A 24018-nucleotide genomic window follows, 5' to 3' on the forward strand; every position below is an offset into this window, starting at 1 on the left:
AGACAACAAACTAAGCACACAATAATTTATTTTTTCAAAACAAAGGCTAATAGAAAGATAATAATATTAAGATAGTGAAAAACTTGGTCTTTTTTTTCGGTGTCCAAATCAAACGAACCAAGTCTCTATTTATAGAGGAAAAAAAATCATGAATTTTGGTTAAATTTTTTTTTCCAAAATAATTTTTTTACAATGAAATAATTGAGTTCAAAAGATTAAGATGAGAAAAATCCAGACAGTCAATCGCATGATGCCAAGTGTCCCTCCCTTTTCAGGTTCAACATGTTGAACTCCCTCAACACCTCTCTCCTCCACATCATCTTCAACAAAAACTCAACAAACTACTACACTATCTCAACAAAACTCAACCCCCTCATTGTAAATGGTCTAATCAACGGAGCGACGAAAGACCGCTACGAACCCGCATACCCATTTTCTCTATGAAACTCTGCTAGACCACGAATGGCCTCTTCTTCGCTGCTGGGGAACTCCAAACCTGCATGTTTTTCCAAAAGTAAGTTTAATTATTTTATTTTATATCATGTTATAAATATCATTTCACAAACCAATTTTTTGATGTAGTAATCCAACTCACTTATCTCCAATATAATTGGATGATGAGTTATTTAACTCAAACTTTCTCATGTGACCTCGTACCATTACCATAAGCGTGAGAATTTCGTTGGCAAAGAAGAAAAAAAATCATTTAACAGAATGGCCGTTCAATTGCAGAGGAAATTAAATTCACCCCTACTGTGTTTCTCACGCGCCTTGATTCAAAATCACAAACTTCAACACCCTGAATTCCTGAGCTATTTGAATTTGTTTCCAATCAAAATAAATGACATAAAAACAAAATGCACTAGCCAACCGAACCAATACACGAGCCTTATAAAAGAACAATCAAACACATAGTGAGAGAGAATCATAGCTAGAGAGGAATGAAGAGAGGCAGAGTTCAAAAGAACACCAACATGTGTTCTTCTTTGACACCATGCCTTGTCTTATTACTTTCTTTCATCATTCTTCCCTTATGTGAGTCCTTCAACTATGGCCAAGCCCTTTCCCAGAGCCTCCTCTACTTCGAGTCACAGCGTTCCGGTCGCTTACCCCACAACCAAAGGGTCACCTGGCGTCACCATTCTGCCCTCACAGATGGCCTTGAACAAGGGGTATTTCTTTTTTTCCTTTTTCCGCGCTTTGATAGCATGTTTGTATCAATTTCTCTGTTCGTACAATCAATTCCGAAACTCAGAAGCTAAGCTGAAGAGAATTTCACTTTTAATATGTTTAGGTGGACTTGGTGGGAGGCTACTATGATGCAGGGGACAATGTGAAATTTGGGCTGCCAATGGCATTCACAGTAACTCTGCTCTCATGGGCTGCCATTGAATATGGTGAACAAATCGCCGGTGCCGGCGAGTATGCTCACGCGCTGGAGGCAATCAAGTGGGGAACCGATTATTTCATCAAGGCTCACTCTCAACCAAATGTTTTGTGGGTACAGGTATTTCAATTTTCATTTCATACAAATACAATTCCAGTGGTATTTTAATTTCTCATTGTTTTAAGAAGTTAACTACCCCACGCGCCGCCGTTGAGTTTGGGGTAAGCATTTGTTCCAAAATCACCGGAGGAATAGATTCAAATGTCAGAACAGTTAGGGGGACTCATCATGAGCTTCGGCGCTCACTTGCAATGAGCGGCGCGTGGCTCCACTCGCGGATTACATGAAACTTTAGATGAAATTTGTTATGTGCTGATATGTATGTATAGCTTATGAATGTGATTTTTTTTTTCCAGGTGGGTGACGGAGACACTGATCACTACTGTTGGCAGCGGCCGGAGGACATGACCACGTCTCGCCGAGCTTATAAGGTTGACGCCGACAATCCTGGCTCAGAAGTAGCAGGGGAGACCGCGGCAGCGTTGGCAGCTGCATCCATTTTGTTTAAGAGAACAAACCCACATTACTCTCAACTGCTTTTGCATCATGCACAACAGGTATGTTATGTTTAGTAACTTAATACAGATGTTATGTTAATTCACATGCTACATTTTATTAGATGGGTTAGTTTAATTGAAATTATTTTTCTATTTGATTATGGGTGATTATAATAATAGGGCTTTTGGTCTGTGTTCGTAGTTGTTTGAGTTTGGTAACAAGTTCAAGGGCAAATATGATGAGAGTGTTGGAGTAGCTAGAGGGTACTATGCTTCTGTTAGTGGGTACATGGATGAGTTGCTGTGGGCAGCTATTTGGCTATACAAGGCCACAGAAAAGGAGGAATATTTGAAGTATCTTTTGGAGAATGCTTATGGCTTTGGTGGGACTACTTGGGCCATGATTGAATTTAGCTGGGATAATAAGTATGCTGGTGTTCAAGCCATTGCTTCCATGGTAACAAACACCCCCCTCTTTTCAGTTTTTTCACTCACACACTTCCCAATTAAAAGAGATTCTTTTCTTTAGCTCTTTTCTTTTCCTTGGTGGTTATGTCTGAGTAATTATTGCTCAATCTTCTAAAGTTTTAAAATATCAAAAAAGATACATTAGATTAGATGCCTTTCACAACACAAAACCTCATCTTAGCAACTATTTTCTTTAGGGGTTGTCTAAATAACTCTTGCTAAAAATTGGGTTAAATCACTCTTTAATGAGGTGTTCCAATAATATTGTAATACATGTCTTTATGAATTCCAACTCATTTCATTCTTTTATTTTCAAAATATTCATTTTAATAAATAACACAATAAACCAATCAATTAGAATAATAACACATAACTCCTACTCCTAAACCAATCAATTAGATTATTTATTAAAATGAATATTATGAAAATAAAAAAAATAAAATGAGTTGGAATTTATAAGAACATGTGTTACAATATTATTGGAACACCTCATTAAAGGGTTATTTAACCCAATTTTTAGCAAGGGTTATTTAGACAACCCCTTTTCTTTATGACTCCCTTTTGCAAATTATTGCCCTTAATTTTTATACTAAATGGTTCAGATTGATTAGTAAAAAGTTAAATTGATCGAAAAAAGTAAACACTTGTCATTTTGCCGCTATACAGAGACGGTAAAAGAAACAGAAAATCCATTTTTTCCCTTAGTATTGTACCTTGGCTATGAAACTTGCATACATAACTATTATTTGGTTCTACATTTGTAAATATTAGAATTAAAATTGATTTTTCACTGTCATAATTGTGTGTGAATATTTTCTATAAGTCTCATCCTAACTTCAGCTCTAAATATGACTATTTGTGTAATTTCACAATTAGATCACACAATATTGTTAGAAGAAATCATTTTTCTCATAGATGTATCATGTACATATAAATAACTTAACTTGTAACTCACTTTTACCAAAATCAATTCTACCAGTTGTAACTCACTTTTACCAAAATCAATTCTACCAGCAATCAACTTTTATAATGCTAATCTAAGACTTAATTTATATGTTAAGATCACCAACATTCAACATTCAAAGTCTTATCACACTAGACGAGGTCGGTCGGTAAATATGAATCACTAACCTTTATTGAAAATATTAGTCAGTTTTATGTCGGCGGCAGAAGGTCTCACACTTACACAAACTCCTTTTTTTATCGGGGTTTAAGGTCGGCTATGCAAATACAGGCGGAGTTTTTATGCCAAGATCAATGCGAATCAATTTCCAAACTTTCTTCTTCTTAACTTTTTCTAGTGGTGACATTTTGTTTGAACAGCTCCTAATGGAAGAACAACACAAGAAGCACGAAGCCATACTCAAACAATATCGTTCAAAAGCAGAGCACTACCTCTGCGCGTGCCTCAACCTCAACAACAACTTAACCAACGTGGAGCGCACCCCAGGTGGGTTACTGTACACCCGCAAGTGGAACAACATGCAATATGTAGCCACATCAGCGTTTCTTCTCACAATCTACTCTGATCATCTCCAATCCAACGGTCAGAACCTGCACTGCCACAAAGCCCAGGTGGGCCCCCATGATCTCATTGCCTTAGCAAAATCACAGGTTGATTACATCCTGGGTTCTAATCCAATGAACATGAGCTACTTGGTGGGGTATGGTCCTAGTTTCCCCAAGAGGGTGCACCATAGAAGTGCATCCATTGAATCATTCAGAGGGAACATGGGCTTTATTGGGTGCACTCAGGGGTATGATAACTGGTATGGAAGGCCTGGGCCCAACCCAAATACACTCATTGGGGCCCTTGTTGGTGGGCCTGATGACAAGGACCAGTTTCAAGATGAAAGGAGGAATTACATTCAGACAGAGGCTTGCACATACAATACTGCAGCACTAGTAGGGGTTTTTGCTAGATTGCATGCATCAGAAGGTGAGAGTGAAACGCCTTTGATAGCTTCTAGCAAATAATTGGGATTATAGAGAAAATTTTGGTCTATTCAGAGCACAAAATGTTTCTGTGTGCTTACTTAGATATTTCTATTGTAATTTTAGTATACAGTGAGATTTAAACAATACAATACATCCACTGTTGATGCAACAATTGGTGGAATAGCAAATTGTACAACTTATACTTTATGCTAGCAAATGGAAAGAGGACAATCCATGGTGACACATAATTTAAAGCTGGATTTCAACATATACTGACTCAATTGGTAAGAACGAGTCACTTTCGTTTAAAAGGTTGTGTGTTTGATTCTTGTTGTAAATGTTGTGTTGATGAACGATTTACAAGAACATCTATAAACGCGACTTATAGCTTCAGAGACATGCTTTATCTTATAGTGATGATCATAATCGAACTCACACGAACTCAGCATATTAAACCACATACCATGTTGCCCATTTTCTTGGTATCTGTTTGGTTGACGCACAAAGGAAGCGCGTGGCAGTGCCAACATGGTGTACTTTCAGAATTCTTCTGTGTAATTTTGGATAAAATTCATCCAATTGTCATAAAAAAAATATTCCAACATACTTTTTATAATGTGGTATCCAACAAGTTGGTCATTTCATCAGTCATCACATGACGAAAAATAGGAAAGCAACTCAAGACAGAGCCAAAAGAACTAATAATATGTATTTTTAATTGATGGCTCTAAGCTGCAATTGGTGGCATCAATGTTGCTCATAATTTGGACCATTTTTTTTGTCTAATTAAGAAAACTAGTCTATTTCAACATGCTAGTAGTAAGTAATTGATTCAACTAGTAAGTGTTTAATGACAATGATTTTGCAACAACTATTGAAATCAGCTAGAGGAAACGAAGCTTATGAAATTGATGTTGTATTGAATGATTCTAGAAGTATCCTTATAGAGTGTGACTAGTTGAATATGCTTACAAAATCTCAAAATTACAGCAGTCGGACTTTAAAGTGAAAAGGAAATGCAAAACTCAGAAAAATCACCAAACTCATCAGAACCAATCTCAAAATTACAGCCCTCAGACTTTAAAGTGAAAAGGAATGAAATTGATGCATCATACCAAAACCCAAAACGCTTATGGAATTGGTGGTCCTGTAAAAAATTGGAGCTTAGGGCAAACATGCAGCAACAACTCTACCCAACGAGGACTGTGAAGATTAGGAAGTGAGAGATGTAAATTGAGTAACTCTGGAAAATCACCGACCTCATCATCCGTATCATCATCATCAACTTGAGCCAGGAGAGAGTCTTCAACAATCAAGGTTTTCACTTTGCCTAGGGCTCTCAACATAACATTTTGGCTTAAAAGCGCTTTTGGTCCCCCACGAATTCGAGTTGTGCAAAAGGAGTCCCTAAACTTCAAAAATAGCATTCTTAATCCCCAACGTTATACTCCGTCAACAATTATGGTTCCTTTACCCTTTTCCGTTAGAAAACTAACGGTTTTCTGAAAACCCAGGAAAAATTCATCATCTTCATTTATTCTTCCATCATCTTCATCATTGTCTTTCAAAAAAACCCAGAAAATTTTAAAAAAAAAAGCATCATCTTTATTTTTCCCTCACCTGAAACCCATAAATTCAGAAAACACATCATTTCAGCCACCATCTACCAAACCCACATGTTAGCAATCAAACCAGATGCAAGAGAGAAATAGCCACAGTGCCACACGAGGAAAAGTAAACAACCGAACAAAGGAATACAATTTATATCACATGATCTAATTCTTTTGATTGGAGACTGGTTAGCTTTGATGGGGAATAGAAGAATGAAAGTCATTGAAGGAAAAGAGAGAACTGGAAAAGGGATAGGAGATGAAGATTGAATTGTTTTATTTTCTGTTTTTAAAGATGGAGAAGATGCTGAACATGAAGGACGAAGGAGATGAAGATTGAAGGGGTTTTTATCTTTAATTAATTTTATCAATTTAAATTCTATTTAAAAATTCCACATAGGCAGAAAACGTTAGTTTTCTAACAGAAAATGGTAAAGGGACCAAAAACGTTGACGGAGTATAACGTTGGGGATTAAAAATGCTATTTTTGAAGTTAAGGGACTCCTTTTGCACAACTCAAATTTGTGGGGGACCAAAAGTGCTTTTAAGCCTAACATTTTTCCCCTAGAAGTTAAAAAACTGCAATCTGATTTCCCTGAACTCTGCCCTAACCAAATTGGGCAAAGTTGCAATCGTACCAGAACAAGAAAGGTCTTCCAAGTCACTAAAGTCAAACCAGATCGTTGTCAAATTTCTCAAGCTTTGGACTTCCAGAAACAAGATTTAGAAAAAGTTGGGATTTTCCGATCTTCACCTCCTCCAAATATAATGATTTTAGAAATGGGAGTTGACACGAAAAATCACACAAAGAAATGCCTATCAACCTCAGAGAAACAAGAAATTTGTGGAGTCTTATAGGGTATTCGTCTAGTAATTCTTGAGGATCCACCGAAACATTGATATCAAGATTTTGTAATCCACGATTGACAGCAGTTTTGACCCCAAGTATTAACATCCTTATTTGCACCAAGAATCTCAGTATCAGGGTGGAAGAGATCAAACCTTAGGTGAAAGGTAGTGATCGGGTGGTGGGTCGGTCTGGCTAGGAGATTCCCAAACACGAATCGCTCAAACTGAAAGGTGAGTGGCGGATATTGGCTGTGGTCATCGTGGTCGGGGATGCTGTTCTGGAAACAAAGAACAGGGACGGAAACCCGGAGGTTCTTCCACCGGTGAGACAGCAAGCTGGTGTGAACGACCTCTTTGGAATCCAGAAAGGAGAGGATGTGTCGGAGAACATCGTGCAGGCACATGACACACTATTTGTTGGTGAAGCGTCATTACAAAATGTTACAACTATGAAGTGTGTCTTGAGATATTTTGAATTGGGGGCTTAAAAGTAAATTTTCACAAAAGCAAGCTGGCGGGCGTGGCGGTGGATAATGATTGCCCTGGTCGATTTGCTTCTGTGCTACAACAACATCTTCCAATCACCTATTTCTCTTGTGCGCGGCAACATGCTCCACCTGGTATGAGTGTTCCAATTGGCTTGGAATGGTGTCATCTGTGCTGCCTACACCGCAGGATCATCTGATGCAATTCTCCAACATTGGGGTCAACAAACCACAGCGAGCTGGAGAGTATGTGATTTGGATGGCGATTATGTGGACTATTTGGCTTGCCCGAAACAAAGCTATTTTTAATGGGGCAGAATTTGACAGAAGCCAAGTTTTGGAATTGGCACAACTGAAAGCATGGAAGTGGCTGAGAGCAAAAGCTGATGGGTTCAATTATTCCTGGTTTGAATGGCAACAGAATCCGGCCATGTGTATTTTGTCACATGGATGAGAAGAAGAGCACTACGAGCTTTAGCAACATGCGTCTGGATGGCAGAGTTGGGTGATGGCATTTTATACCAGTCAAGGGTGCTATTCTTATGATTATTGGGACATGCGTAATGTATTCCTGATCAGACCTTCATCATCATGGAATTTGGCTTGCGAGGTGTCACATATTCCATGTCTCTGACTTCTTGGTAGCTTTCTGTGCACATGAATCTTGGATGCTCCTTGCTAAATATGGGGTTGATTGAGCTGGACTACTTCATGGTTGTATTGTGTCTATCTGTATTAGTATGCCTTTTATTTTGGGGGTCCTCTTGTACGTTTATCCTGTGCTATTTTATTTCCAAGTAGGTTTGTCAATTGTATTTTAGTTGTACTCTCTTTTTTCCTCTCTTCTGTATTGGGTTGAAGTACCCCTTGTACTTCATTTTAATATATTCTTTGACTTATAAAAAAAAATATATAAACACAACCTTTCTCTTTTATGGCAGCTTAGGGCGGCTAAGTATACATATACGAAGTTCAAAAAATAATGTGATCAACAAAATTAAAGTGTGAAAACTAAGAGGAGTTTCAACATGAAGGGGGGCAACTAAAAGAAAAGTTTAAAATTAGATAGATTTGCAACGTAGAACTAATGCTTGCACCTACCGACACAAAAAGTATAATTTGCAACACTTTGAGCATGAAGGGAACATAGATAGAAGATCCCACCAATCTGAAAAGAAGAGAGTTTTAGAGGACTCACGGGATTCATGGGTTCCTTTTTATCCCTAACTCTAGTTATTATCTCATTAATCTAAGGTTCCATTCTTCTCCTTTAATTATGGTTGCAGTGCTACTGCTAAGAGCCAAAGAAAGTCCTATAAGCACTTTTTCATGTCATCTATATACTTTATAAAAGAAAATCGTTATCCATTATTTTATAACACATGTCACTCTAAGAATTACTCTCCTCAAACCCATCTCTCTAGAGTGTCACAGCCAGAGAGCATTTCACACATTTAATTAATACACACATTAATTCACACATTAATTCACACATTAACACACTCATTTAATTCACACATTAATACACTCATTTCATAAACACATTTCGCACATTCCATTCACACATATAATGGAATAATTTATATATCATAAAACACACATTTTGTATTGTTTTAAATAATTTTCTATTTTAATATTTATTCAAATCATTTTTATTATTAATAAGATTATTACGGAACAAAATACGACACGTCTTTAACACTGATTAATCAATTATCGTTGTATTTAATTAATGTCATTATTTATAGCAAATTATTGACAACATTAATAATGTACAATTAGTTGCAAATTACTTACATTTCTGAACAAATTTATGCCTAAAAAATGTTTTAATTACTAATTTTTATTGACTTTCACATCATGTTATTAAATGATAAATGCCTTGAAACCAATTAACATAGCCTGTTACTAAAAAAAATCGAATTTCTCACCAATAGAACCAAATATGACGGCCTAAAAGGTTGATTCCTATTATAACTCCACATTATAACTCTTTTGTCCGAATTCCCAATGTCTTAAACCTAGATGTCAGCTACAACTATTTAATCGGTGAGACTTTTTTATATATTTTTTTGGGTTATGTTTTCATTAATTCCATATATTGAGATTAATTTCAAATATGGATTGTCAAGCTTTAAAGGTGTAGTCAGGGATGGCAACGAGTAGGATCGGGCACGGGTTTTATAATTACCAAATCCAAACCCAAATCCCATAACCCAAACCTAAACCCAAGCAAAAACCCTTATGGGCGATAAAATGAAATCCATGCCCAAACCCATTGGGTTTCGCCGTTTCGAATTTACCCAAAATCCATTATTTACGTGAAATAGCAACCCGTCCTAAAACCCGATCCAGAACCTACTTTCATAAAAAAAAAACGTGAAATTCATAGAAAGAAAAAAAAATTACTATTCATCATCATCCATCACCAAAGTGAGACACAATAGCTTAGAGTTTACTTTCTCAAACATACAAAAGTACATCTACTTACCGAGTCAATCCGAATAAGGTCTTTCAAGATGGAGACTGGGATGGATGCCTGAACAAGTTTATAAATATATGTGTATGAGGGATTTTTTGTAATTTTATGTTTCGGACATCTTTAGGTTTGGGTTCGGGCGGGTATGAACACAGATTTAACTAATACCAAACCCTAACCCATAACCTACTACAGTAACGGGAAAAACCCAAACCCAAACCCAAATCTAGTCAACTCGGGTTTTGTCCGTCAAATCGGATCGGGTTCGGGCGGGTACCCATGGGTTTGGGAAAAATTGTCATCCCTAGGTGTAGTCGTATTAAAAAAGCATTTTAAGTTTAATAAAGTTATTTTTGCTTTCGAAAAAATTGATCAATGAAGACAAATTTTAAAAATAAATAAATGAGAACATGTACCAAATTATGAGAAAATTAATTGCGATAAATTGACTTTTAAAAAATAGTGAGATATTCAGTTTAGGAATTTATTCTGTTTTTTATGGTATTATTTTTCACTACAACCTAACATAAATTTTGAAAACCATAATAATAGTAAATAGTTTCGATGAGATATTATCAAGCTTAATTTCATGCTTTTAATGTGCAAAATATTTAATAGGATAACAAAGGTTTTTGCATACGATTAATATGCTTTCAAATGAAATTCTTTAATGAAATCAATTATGATTAAGCTTCAAATTTGGCATAATCAAACAATCTATGCACATATTAATTATGATTTATTTTCTTAAATAATAACTAGCGTTTTTACCCCGTGCGTTGCACGGCGATATTTGATCTCATTATTTAGGCACGTATTAATAAATTAAGATATGATAAAATGAGCATTCAACCAAACAAAATCACAATGAGTGTCACACACGCACACACACATATATATATATATAATAGTGTTTTCAAATCATATTTTCAATTTTAATTTATCATACCATTACTTATATTTACTCTTGGTTTTTTTAAAAAAATACTTAAGTAATATGAAAAATCATTTTGATATTCACACAAAATTTTGCAAGTTGTGTGACACTCATTGCGATTTTTTATTTGTTGAATGCTCATTTTTTTTCATATCTTAATATATTAGTACGTGTCTAAATAATGAGATCAATATTCACCGTGCAACGCACGGGATAAAAACGCTAGTGTCACCAAATTTGCGGTGGAATGGCTTCCTATCGGGCACATGGAAAAGCCACAAGCCACAAGAAACGAAAATCAAGCAGGATTTAGTGCAATCATGCTTCGTTCAAGTCCTCAAAATTCAAAGTCTTGGTCCCAATCATGAGGTTCAAATTTGGAAACTCAGCATATTAAACCACATACCATGTTGCCCATTTTCTTTGTATCTGTTTGCGTGCAAAAAAGTATCACTTTCTTTATTAAGAATAGAAACACAAATTAAGGTACTTGAGCATGCAGTAAAAGCACAAATCATACCTGATTTACGGCACAAAAATGTCTTGCATAACAATTTGGGACTTTGGTCTCACAATTTGTACAAAATTCAGCACAAGGTTTACTGGTTGCGTGTTTGAATTTTTTTTTATATTGATTTTAAAGTTAAAAATTAATTATAGAGAAAAGTTTCTCGAAACAATTTTAGAATTTTAGAATTGATTCTTGTTCTTTTAGAAAATGAGAATAGAATATCTCTGATCTCACTTTGGTGGTGAAAGTTTGAGTGCACGGTGGTGTGCTGAATGTCCATGACGGAACATGGCGGGGGAGGTACTTCAAGTAAAGTTGAAGACTAGAGAGAAAGAAAAACTCGAAGTCTAAATAGAGCATAAATGAGCAAATTAGTTACGCTTACGTAATTGAACGATTAAACATGTATTGATAGAGTTTGACATGAATAGTAATGGAGACACTTAACATTAGCTTAGGAATTGTGAATAGCTTCCGACATCAGATCATTAACCTTGCTAGCTTTGCGCTTGTCAGCTAGTTGTTGCCCGAGTTAAAGTTTCGCGTTGGTCGTGCTAGCCCACAAAGACAACGTTCACTTAGATGTGAATTTTTTGGGCCGACCAAAATAATATTGAGCTTTATACCATTTGGGTCGGCACATGCTATTAAAATCTAAGGCTTGTATTTATCTTTTTTTAACCAAAAGTGCTTCTAAAGTATTTTTATTGTGGGATTGAAAATGATATGAATGCTATAAAAGAAATAGGACGGTACATGAGTGAGTTGTCTAGCCGTGCAATGTGACTATGTAAATGGAAATATTGATGGAAAGCAAAGTCACTAATTAGTCCTGCAACTCTGCAAGGAATTCATGAAACTATAATTGCAATACGTGAGGATTTCAAGGACACTCATGATTTAGACAGGGATTTTTGAAGATTCTGAAAATTTCATCCAAGCCACATAAACTCAAGTAGGATAAGGTAGAGAGTATAACACAAGTCAGAAAATAAAACTCAGGGAGATTGAAAAACAGAGCAACTAAATATTAACAATGAAAAATAAATGAAACCCAAGAAATGCTCATGTGGCAAAGATAACAGTACTGTTATTTGGCAGAAAACATGGAGGGACAATGTGCTAACTTCCATTTTTTGTGTTTTGTATACTGTATAGTAACTTTTAGCATTTCTAATTAGAAAAACAGAGAATAAATCCTTACGTTTGAAGGAAAGGTCTACAAGAAATTTGGTTTCTGAGAAGAATTGAAGTAAAGCCCATAAATTCAACCAAAAATATGTCTTCACTTTGCAGGTTCAAAGCCCATCAAGTCCAAGAGATAACCACTCTCGCATACTGATTTTTTGTTGTGGGGGGTGTCTAGCCCAAAAACTGTTTTGGGCTTGTTATAGTGGGAGCACAGATAAGGGGTTTCTATTGACCAAAAAAAAGATAAGGGGTTTCTTAGTGGTGATGCCATTTGACATTTGTAATGTTGAATTTAAGTTGGACCAAAACAAAACGGTAAACAGTTGCTGTTTTGACCATTGTGGTGCCGATGAAGCCACTCCGCTGAATTTCCTGTTCACCGATGCAATATAGTTGTAAGAAGGAAGCACTGGTTAATAATGTTTTTTTATCTTCTTTGCTCAAAAGTCATTAGGCTCTGTGTTACTTTGGGGTTTGATGGACTTTGGTTTAACTTTAGAGTTTTTACTCAATGTTTTAGCTGTTTGTTTTCAGCTGAGTGTAGGCATGCTTGTTTTTAATTTTTTTATGCTTTTGTGCATTGTAGTAACACTCTTAGAGATGCTTTCTCGCATGTTGTAAGGGTCGTTTGGCAAACCCTTGAGTTTTAATCTATTCACCTTTGACCGGGAAAAAAAACAATACACATTACATTCAATTGACACATGCTAACTGTGGTGGTTTTTCATCTCAAAATATGCAAAACATGAAAAGAAAAGAAAACATAATTGTGGAGATTTGAAACCGACGTAAATTACATGTATATCTTTTAGAGTAAATTACACTCACTCTTCAAGGTTTATAAGAATGACACTCCACCTCATTCTCATCTAAAATATACACTCCACCCCATTTTGTAGAGGCAAAATAGAGTGACGAAAAAAAATATCACTAATAATTACTAATTAGTTACAACTAAAATAAATTTAATGAATATACACTAACATACATTAATTTATGGAAATAATTTTTTTGATTAAAATTAAAAAAAAATACCCACTCCATCTATCTCCAAACCATGTTTTCACCACAAACGCCTACTACCAAGTCTTTGTTCTCTTTAGCGCAGCGACCACCGTCTCAGAACGTGAAACCTCATGGTTCCACCGTGCCTCAAAGTTGTGTTGCGAACTGAACCCTATAGGATTTGACCAAACCTCATCTCACACCACTTGTGAATGCGCCCCTTTGTCGTGAATCACACATCCCCAGAGTCACTTGGACTTGTACTTCTTATGAGCTTCGCTCCATTGATGTTGTTGGGAGCACTATGTTAGTTTAAGATGTTGCCCACTTTGTTAAAAACAGTACTCCACCACATTGTTGGGTTATAGTAGCCTCAGATCCACTTCATATTTCTTGATTTTATTTTTCTCTCTTCTTCATACATTTGTGCTATTTCATATTAAAATATTGACTACCATTGCTTTTGTGCGTCTAGAATCCATTTTTGAAAATTGGAGGTAGAAATAGATTATTTTGATTAAAATTGAATTATTACCATATACAAAAATGGAAATGAAAACACAAGCATGTTTAACTATGTTTGAGTCTAACGGTCTGGTTGGCTATTGTAGAATTTGCAAAAATTACACTGTAAATTTATGGATGAAGAACACGATTGAGAGAATGAGGAGGAAGAACACAATTGAGAGAATGAGGAGGACTGAGATGTTTTAGTTTTTAAATTTATTGGATTATATTGAATTTTTTTTTGAAATTATTGATAAAAAAATTAAATTATTACTAATTATTGATGAAGAATATTTTTTCGTCACTAAATTTGTCTCTATGCAAAACGGGGTGGGGTATAGATTTTAAATAAGAATGGAATGAAGTGCAATTCTTGCAAACCTTGAGGGGGTGAGTGCACTTTACTCTATTTTTTATTTTTTTATGTATGTGATTTGTGATTATTTCAAACCCACACAATCACATTTTTCATTTTTACTTTGCCGATTGTGGCGATAAAAAAATCGCCATAATCTGTGTGTCAATTTGATATCCTAACCATTATTGGTTATGTTCAGCGAGTTTACTTATCTTTTTATACGGTATGGTTTCAAGATTTATATGTTTAATAGTCCTAACACTTTTGACTTAATCTAAATTGAGCTAAGAGTCTGTCCATGTTGTATTGAACTGATATCAAATCATAGAGATTAGGTATTTATCTCTTTTGCACTCACCGATCCATACACCTTCTCACCTAATTCTCATAGTTGGCCGGCAGAGGTAGATGTGTTGTTTCTATGACTCAATAGTCTTTGTTGTTAGTTTCTTCATCCTATGTCCAAACATACACACCAGAAAATTTTATTGTTTATAAACACTGAATTACCACTCCTTTAAAAAAAGAGTGAGTGTGCATTAGCATTTCCCTACTTCATTCTATTTCCACCTACCAAACTCCCTCATGGCCTCAGCATACCTTTTATCTAACAAGTTGTTAGTTCATTTTTTCCCATTCTATTTGCACCCACCATACTCATAAGTCTCATGACCTCTTTTATCTCGCCTTCTCGCTTCTACAAAGGGTACGAATAAGGACATGTAGGCCCACAACTTTAATTTTTGTGGTCCTGTAAGGCACAATCAAGGGTAAATGGCATGGCCCAAGCCATCAAAATTCAAAACATTACTTCATTAGTACTTGAATACCACAACTGTTTTTTCTAGTTGCTACTACTTTTTTTTAAAAGTATTCTCTATCGAGACAATTATATTCGAGCCGGTGGACCACTATGAGCGATAAAACTCTCATAACCAAGTATTTAATTAACCCAGCTGTATTTACACATACTTGAACCTGACCTCTATTTCATTCTAAAGAAACTTCATATACTTAAACCTGACCTCAAATAGCTATTAGCTAACAAAAATTAGTCATATATAAAATATCTGGCTTTGCCTGGTTGCCTCTCATTTCAATCAATTTAAAAGTGGATGATACCTTCCAACTACAAATTAGTTGACAAGAACATTTGCTGCAATGGAGGGACCTGAGGCATCTTTTTCTAGAAAGGACACATCAAACTTTACTTACCCTTACAAAAGCACTATACAAGAAAAAGAAGTTTTTAAATGGCTCAAACTATCCTTCTTTTGATCCACAAAGAAAAAGCTAACAACATTATGCACAGAATTGTTGATTCTGCTATGATGTGTTTAGCTACTGCCCTCCAGCAAGCAATCCCACATACTCATGCCTCATGAATGACAAAATTCAAATTAATCATAATCCAGAGCAGAAAGTCCCAAGAGATTACTGCATATTCTTTCTTAACACACTTATTTTACTTAATCCAAATAACCACATTGGATTTCAACATTCTAACATACTCACTGTATCTATCAATCAATCATAACTAGTATGGATTTTGATCTCCAAACCCAGGATTCATATCAGTTGCATATGCATAAGTCAAGAGTAATTCATAGTAGTTTTAAAGTACAATGAGCCAACTTAATACTACTAACAAAGACTGAAGCTTTCAATTGCCTAGTTTCTTTTAGAACTTTGTTCTGGCTTCACATACATGATACATATAGATATCTCATAGTTTTAGACTCTAGGTTCCGAAACACCCCTCATGCGTTGAACTTGTTCTTAACCCCTTCAATCTTAGAGTCACCAATAGTGGCTTCTTGTACACCTTCATAAGACTTAACATTCTGACTTGCCATCCTTTCCCTGGCTTTCTCCTCTGCAACTCTCTGGAACTCTTCGGCCGTGGAAGGTGCCCTCTCTTCCATCAAACGGCTACGGTCTCCATTGCTCGGTTGCCCATAATTCTGATTGATATGCAAGGTTAATTCATTCATTCAACAATCAAAAAATACTATATTACTTCCTGATCACCACAAACAGTTTCACATTGTCAAGACATATAAGTTAACAATTTTGGTTTCTCCAGTAGCAAAACCTTTGGAATGATGGAACTTTCAAGTTTCTCCAGTAGCAAAACCTTTTGAGTTTTAAAGCCGCATTTGGAAGAGCTTATTTGAGTTTATCTTACAGAATAAAAATTTATGCAAGTGTTTGGATAAGCTTTAAAACAACTTTTAACCTACCTATAAGTTTTTTGAGCTCATTTTCTGAAGTTACTTAGACTAGCTTATGAATAAGCACTTATACTACCTATAAGTCAATTTAAGCTTATCAAATTACCTTATGGTAAGCACTTATTCCCGTAAGAGCTAAATTAAGTTGTTTAACGCACCCATTCAATTCTCAAACCTTAATGTCCACAACTGGATTATGCAGAAAACCTCCAAACATGAAATTTTCAAAGCCAAAGAGCAAATGAAACTGAAAACGATTAAGATCCCATACTTAGATTCTGCAATTCTAATTTTTCTACTTGGGTTGTTCTTACATAAGAAACAGCAAACTTCCATAGCATTTAAGTAGCCTGTATAAATTAGTAATTAAGTTCAATACAAAGAAGCAAATAGAATAAGAACTATTGGTACACAAATTAAAGGAAAAATGAGGAATGTAGATGAATGATACCTTATTGGTGTTGTAGAAGAATGGTCTACTAGGCTTTGCCAGGGAGGATCTTGAAGTGGCTTGGAGAAAAGTGAGGAACTGACCACCTGCCATGGTTCTTCTCTGTTTGTTCTAAAGAGACTAGTTGGTAAAAATGTATATTGTAATGCAATGTGGAGAGGCTCTAAAGCTGTTTAAATCATGCACCCTAAAAACAAAAAGACAAGATTGCACCTGACTCAATCCAGATATGCATGCATTCCCATTGGTTTCCCTTCTAATAAATGCTAATCTAATCTGCACCTAGATTTAAATATGAATTGCAATTAAATAGCAGCATGATTAGTGAAAGCAAGCAGCACTTCTCAAAGAAATGGTTATCTCTTTGTTTTTCAAAATAATTGAGTTGAGATCATGCTAATATATGATATAGAAAGCTTTTTAAACTATTTTTTTCTTTGATGGTGTAAACTCATTTGGACTGTCTTCCAACTTTTGATTTTTTTAGATTTGAACTTGTATCAACACTCTTATAAGAATCTAACTTGTCTACTACTAAACCAACGCAAACTCAATAGTTGAAATACTTTATATGTTTAGTGAATATTTATATATAAATATGGAGAATAAAAAATTAAGTGAATTAAACATAATAATATCGATTATGAAGAAAATATAATACACATAAAATCAAGAGCTGTAAAAACTTTCTAACATGATCTATCTCTAGATATGACTCTGACCAAATTAGGCCAATTCATGAAAAAAAATATAAAAAAGTAATATTTGCACTTCTTCTTCACACCCACCTCCAACTTATTTTTTTTCTTCATCGAAAAACTACAAAAATAAGAAAACTACACAATGGCTAAAGCTTTTCTAAGAATTAGAGGCTCTAGCTCAAAAGTAGGCACATCAAGAATCTTAAAATCCTGCTCTCTTGCTCTAGCAACAAATTTGGATATATACCCTCTCACTCCATTACACTCACGAGGAACTCAACTCAGTGTCGCGATCCAATCCCTAGCCATCATATTTCCGATTTCAACGATCACTAGGAAAACACGAGGATTGCCCAACAACTCTACAAAACGCAGTAACTCTTCACAAACCACCTCCAACTATGAATGATAAAAATTAAATGAAACATTTAATTAAGAGAAAAATATAAAATAAAGGGTGAGAATATTTCATATATGTTGTAAATAGTCTTACTTATTTTATCTTTTAAAAAATTTCAAAAAATGTCTAGATTTTATTTTTGAAAGATAGTTTTATTTTTACCATAAACAAGGTTTACAGCAAAACAGAGCAGTCAACAGTTTGAAACCCTGGTTTTGTTTGTTCGTTGTGGCAGAGACAAACAAAGTGAACACTAGTTTGTGTCTCTGTGAAGTTGAAGTTGAACTCTGATTCAATGTCGAGGACAACAGAGATTCTTCAGGAACTGGAATCATTGAAGGAAGCCAAGACCAGAATCGACCAAAAAATCTCTGTTCTTGAAGCTCAACTGAAAGATGTTAATCTCCATAACAACGACGCAGTATCCTCTTCACCATATCCCACAAACGGGTTGGCGCCTCACATGATTCAAAGATACAGTCGTCACCTCGTGCTTCCTTCCTTTGGAGTTCAAGGTACCCTTCTTCTTCTTCTTCTCATGAACCTTCTCCTTAGTCACTGTTTGGTGTTAGAATTTGGAATGTACTACGCTTCGCTTTCTCTGGTCGGTGAGGATTGATTCAGTTCCCATTCGACTCGTTCCATTGAAGCAATATTGATTTGTGTTGTTCTTTTCATATATATTTATATATGTATATATCTCCAGCAACCCTTTTTTCCTATGTTGCTTTTGGGAGAATATTGGAGCAACTACATGAAATTTCCTTATGAAGATGTCTTTTTTATTTATGGGTTTGTGTTTTTGACTTAGTTGAGTACACGGGGTTGTGCTATTTTCAGCTGTGATGAGCCTACAGACCTGTAATGATTTGCGGGTATGATCGCGAACATTAGTTTTAGCATGTTTGGATCAGCTTCTCTTTTATTAGAGTCAATTTTGGAACTTAGAGGCTACTCGTGTAAGCTTCTTCCCAGAATTGAATTGATTCTGAAGTTAGAATCGATTATAGAATGGCTCAAGGGACTGAGTTGTATAGTGCTTCTCCCAACTTTTTTTTCATCCTTGTGCTTGGTATTTTGGTTTTCAAATTTTAGTTATTGGATGCACCTCATTTGTGGCTGATCTCTGACAAAAAGGTTTTCTTGTTTTTTTTGTTTACTCTTTGGTCAATTAGGTGTCAATTTTTGAATTGAATGACTTTGTATTAAATTAGATTTATGCTTCCATTTTTCTACATAATTCAGATTATTCAAAGTGAAGTTAGATTGATATTCATTGCATATGTAAGTGGTTCTGGGTTGAGTTGCTTTATAGTTTGATGCTTGAATCTCAACAGCTCATAACTATCAGGCATTTGCTATATGAGCTTTATGCCCTTGAGTAGAGAGACCACTACCTTTCTAATATGTGAAAATAGTTAAATTTTTGTCATGATTTTTTCCATCTTTTGTCGATGGGGTGCAGGGCAGGCTAATCTGTTGAAGTCATCAATTTTAGTTGTGGGAGCTGGAGGATTGGGTGCTCCTGCGTTGTTATACTTTGCATCTTGTGGTGTTGGTAAATTATGACACTTTAATGATAATTTCCTTAATCTACTCTTGATTGGAGCTTACATTTTAAAATTATACTCAGGCCGTTTGGGAATTGTTGATCATGACAAGGTTGAGCTGAGTAATATGCATAGACAGGTACTATGTCCACACACCCCCCCCCCCCTCCTTTTGCATATTAGGTTTATTGTTCATGTGTTTGTGTCTGGCATCATTGGGTGTTTGCACTCTTGCAAGTACAACATGTTTCCTCCTTTGTGTGTTTGTGTTCACTCACTGTTTGTAACTTTGCTTTTTGCTATCATTACTCAGTTCAACCCATTCACGGTGTATTTCAGATTATCCACACTGAAGCGTATATTGGTCAGCCGAAAGTGAAATCTGCTGGTGCTGCTTGTCGCTTGTATGTTGCTCTCTTACCTGCAATTCATCATGTCAATTTTCATGGACAAACTAAAAATAGATCGCCATGTGAATTTTGTTTCAAACATTTTGTATCACTGTTGTGGGAACTAAGATGTTGTGAATATCAGGGTCAACTCCTCTATTCAAGTTGTGGAACATGAAGAAGCTTTGCGGAATTCCAATGCTTTGGAAATTTTCAGCAAGTATGCTCTCTTTAATAAGATTGATCTTTCTTTTTTCTCGAGGCCTGTCTTTCTTCTATGCTTGCCTTTTTCATTCCCCTTTTGAATATTATCACTGAGTCCATATATTTTCTCTTCAATTATGTGAATTTGTTAGATATGACATTATAGTAGATGCAACAGATAATGCTCCTACCCGGTATATGATCAGTGACTGCTGTGTGGTACTAGGAAAGGTAAATCTTAATGTTTCTGTGAATGGAAAACTGAGCATTCGAATTGATTTCATACATGGCTTTTCTCGTTACTTAAGTTTTTTTTCCCCTTCATGAGTGCACTTTGGAAATCAGCATTTTTGTTAGTGTTTAGTTTGTTGGTGTGCATGGTGGTATCTATGTTGATTCAGAAAAAAGGAAGTTATGTGTGTTTCATCAAACTTGAATCTTTTACATTTATTATAAGACAGACGAAGATAATTTCAAAGTGAGAAATATTTAGGTTTGAGCTGGGTTGGATGTATTCTATGGATTCTGGGGGAAAATGCCCTGATTGATTTACAAACAATTCAAAATGTATATGCTATGAGTTATTGCCCCTAAAATCTTTGTGCAATATCTTCAGCTAAGAATCAAATTTTTGAATTCATTATAAATTTGAAAAGCTACAATTTTATTACTTTTCTTTATATTTCATGCACAATTCTATTTTCGGTTCATATATTTATGAGAAAACTTATGATGTTCAAATACTTATGTACATGATATGATTTATGAGAAAACTTTAACATTACTTTTGTTCACATGCAGCCTCTTGTATCAGGTGCTGCAGTTGGATTGGAAGGGCAGGTATATGTCTAAATATTTTTGTTCTAGCATTTAAGTTGAATAGTGCTTCATGGAGCAAAAATTACTCCGTGCTTGATTGTATCACATAAATTTTTTGGGTAAAATTGTGAAAAAATTATGCTGCAGCTCACTGTCTACAATTACAATGGTGGTCCTTGCTATCGATGCCTCTTTCCAACTCCACCACCTAGAACTGCATGCCAAAGTTGTGCTGAAGCTGGAGTTCTAGGAGTAGGTAAGTATAATTTCTTCTTTGGGAGCAATAATTTTTTTTGTTTTGCCTGATAGTTCAGTTCTGTGCCAAGCTTATCTCTATGGACGTGGATGTATCAGTATGTCTAGAGCCTATTAGCCTAATTTAAAAGGAGAAGATTTTGGTAGATTCAAAGCCACCTTACAAACTTGCATAATCTGAGGAATGTTAATAACTATACCATGTTAAAGCGAAAGTAGAAGGGAGACAAACTAGATTAGAGTAAGAAACTAAGAATGACAAGCGAATAGGACTGCGGCTCATTGTGATTTCAAATTGTTCATTGGAGTGTACTCTTTGGTAGGACTGAATGGCAAGAAAGACAATTGGTGTGGAATATTTATGTTTGTTCATGATTCATTTAGCTGAACTCTGATTACTAGATGCAGGGCTTTTTATCATCCATGTCAATGTTTTAATTATTTTGTCATTCAACTTGCATTGCTTCCTATTTAGACATTTTTCTGGCTATTCAGTGTGTTCTGATTTTCTGACATTTGGTTTGTTCATTTCAGTTCCTGGTATAATTGGCTGTCTCCAAGCTCTTGAGGCTATTAAGATTGCAGCTTCTGTTGGTGAACCGCTCTCAGGAAGAATGCTTCTCTTTGATGCATTGTCTGGACGGATCCGTGTTGTATGTTAAAAACCTTGCTTATTGTATTTGTAGTCATTATTTTTTATGTAAACTATAATTACGCATGCAGACTGATATTTTTCTTTTATTAATACTAGTAATTTCTTTTTTAATCAAACTGGCTGTCCCGAATCAGAATTATAATTATGCTGTCTCAAAGTAAAAATATATTGTTTTTGTTCAGAATGTTTTTCCCCAGAAGGCTAAATTTGATATACAAAGTCAAAACAATTTATACTTTTTTTTGTGACCATGATACTATAGCAAGATCTTATCTATTAGGTAATGATTATATATTCGTATTACTCAGGTCAAGATTAGAGGAAGGTCTATGCAATGTGAAGCTTGTGGAGAAAATGCAACATTTACTCAACAGCACTTCCGGGAATTTGATTATGAGAAGTTCACTCAGACACCCTTGTGCGTGGTATGATTTCTTAAACCCTTGCCTTGAGCTTTTGCATCCCTTGTATTGAAATTATATTATTTTGAACTTGGTTTTTGTGTGGTTGTGTGTGTATTCATTTGCACTTTGTATTGGATGAGGTTGTTGGAGATAATTTCTTCTCCAATGACTACATAATTATTTTCCAATATTTGAGTTGCTATTTTGTATACCATTTTAAGTGGTGATCACATATGCATGGTTCTAACTTGTAGCATGTTTGGAGCTTTGTACGACAATACACACTTTGTTGATTAGCTTAAACCTTTGTCTTAGGGTTAACATAGGTTGACCCAAGTAAAATCACTTATTCTAAATATTAGAAGTTCGTTTTAGTATCAAGGCAACTTCAAGTTCAGCAGCCAACTCAGGGTGCCAGTTGAACTTATTGATAGCATGTTTGTGTTAGCTTCTCTTTCTTTGGAATCAATTATGACACCTAGAAGCTACTTACAAAAGTTTCTCCCCATAATTCTGTAGAATCAATCAACTGTAGAAAGATTTCCAAACATGCAGTTAAAGCTGAGGTGCTTGTGGTCAGGGATTACTCTGTGTCTATATTATTTTGGTTGTTTTACTTGTGTAGTGCTGCTAATGGAATTCAATCCTGTACTTGACTCCATAACTTGTTTACTTCAAGAAGTGGTAATATTTGCAATATCACTAAATCATCCCATGCGTATGCAGCCTCCTTTGAAGTTAAATATACTCCCAGCTGAATCAAGAATCAGCAGCAAGGAATACAAAGAAGTGATTCATAACAAGGAACCACATGTGTTGGTTGACGTTAGACCAGCTCACCATTTTAAGATTGTATCTCTTCCCAAATCCCTCAACATTCCACTCTCAAATTTAGAGGCCAGGTTGCCTGAAATATCATCAGCTTTGAAGAAAGAGGTTTCTGTTGGATCAAGTGAAGCACAATTGTATGTGGTGTGCAGAAGAGGGAATGATTCACAAAGGGCTGTTGAGTACCTTCACAAAATGGGTTTCACTTCTGCAAAGGATATTGTTGGGGGCATTGAGTCTTGGGCCCAGAATGTGGATCCTAACTTCCCTACATATTAGCTTTACTGCTTTATTTGTGTATTATTTGTTTTGTATGTTGTTTGGTGGTTAATGCACAACACAGGATGTTTTTTTTCTTTCACTATAATTCCCTCTTATATAATACTTTATTTCAGAGAAGACAAGACAAATAAATGACACATTATTATCATATTCTAAACTAATATACTAGGTATATTCAATTTAACTTTAATGATTTAACATTTCAAAAAAAAAATTATAATGATTTAACATAACTATAACATCATATTAAACTAGATGTGCTATATATAAACGAATGTGAATGTGAATGTGAATGTGAATGTGAATGTGAATGTGAATGTGAATGTGAATGTGAATGTGAATGTGAATGTGAATGTGAATGTGAATGTGAAGTTACTCGCGCGCCGCCCCGAACAGAACTACACACCGAGAGGGAGGATAAGAGGGTGTATGATTATTTTTGGTTTCCCTAGGTATCCTACCACTAACTATTATGAGGCTGATCTCTCGAGGCTTTGAGATTATATTAAGTGAGTATGTTTCTTCTAACAAATGTTTATTCATATGCACTGTTCAACGATCGAA

At 35.4% G+C, this 24018-nt stretch overlaps 3 protein-coding genes across 3 annotated transcripts; 2 read left to right on the forward strand and 1 right to left on the reverse strand.

Annotated features, from left to right (window-relative positions):
- The first annotated feature begins 755 nt into the window (after positions 1 to 755).
- LOC130733078 (endoglucanase 11-like) lies at positions 756 to 4618 on the forward strand. The gene is made up of 5 exons (XM_057585142.1): positions 756 to 1172; positions 1295 to 1507; positions 1804 to 2004; positions 2147 to 2401; positions 3736 to 4618. The coding sequence occupies exons 1-5, from the start codon at positions 942 to 944 to the stop codon at positions 4387 to 4389; spliced, it is 1554 nt and encodes a 517-aa protein (XP_057441125.1). The 5' UTR covers positions 756 to 941; the 3' UTR covers positions 4390 to 4618.
- Positions 4619 to 15829: 11211 nt separating this feature from the next.
- Positions 15830 to 17335, reverse strand: LOC130733079 (uncharacterized). The gene is made up of 2 exons (XM_057585143.1): positions 16968 to 17335; positions 15830 to 16246 (listed from the first exon to the last, which is right to left on the reverse strand). The coding sequence occupies exons 1-2, from the start codon at positions 17058 to 17060 to the stop codon at positions 16043 to 16045; spliced, it is 297 nt and encodes a 98-aa protein (XP_057441126.1). The 5' UTR covers positions 17061 to 17335; the 3' UTR covers positions 15830 to 16042.
- A 916-nt stretch (positions 17336 to 18251) lies between these two features.
- LOC130733080 (adenylyltransferase and sulfurtransferase MOCS3) lies at positions 18252 to 23602 on the forward strand. Its single transcript, XM_057585144.1, has 11 exons — positions 18252 to 18583; positions 19534 to 19626; positions 19702 to 19757; positions 19958 to 20022; positions 20153 to 20227; positions 20364 to 20442; positions 21013 to 21051; positions 21178 to 21286; positions 21820 to 21938; positions 22249 to 22365; positions 23071 to 23602. Exons 1-11 carry the CDS (start codon positions 18364 to 18366, stop codon positions 23449 to 23451), a joined length of 1353 nt encoding a protein of 450 aa, XP_057441127.1. The 5' UTR covers positions 18252 to 18363; the 3' UTR covers positions 23452 to 23602.
- The last annotated feature ends 416 nt before the right edge of the window (positions 23603 to 24018 follow it).

Source organism: Lotus japonicus, chromosome 1 (genome assembly GCF_012489685.1).
Source record: "Lotus japonicus ecotype B-129 chromosome 1, LjGifu_v1.2".
NCBI lineage: Eukaryota > Viridiplantae > Streptophyta > Magnoliopsida > Fabales > Fabaceae > Lotus > Lotus japonicus.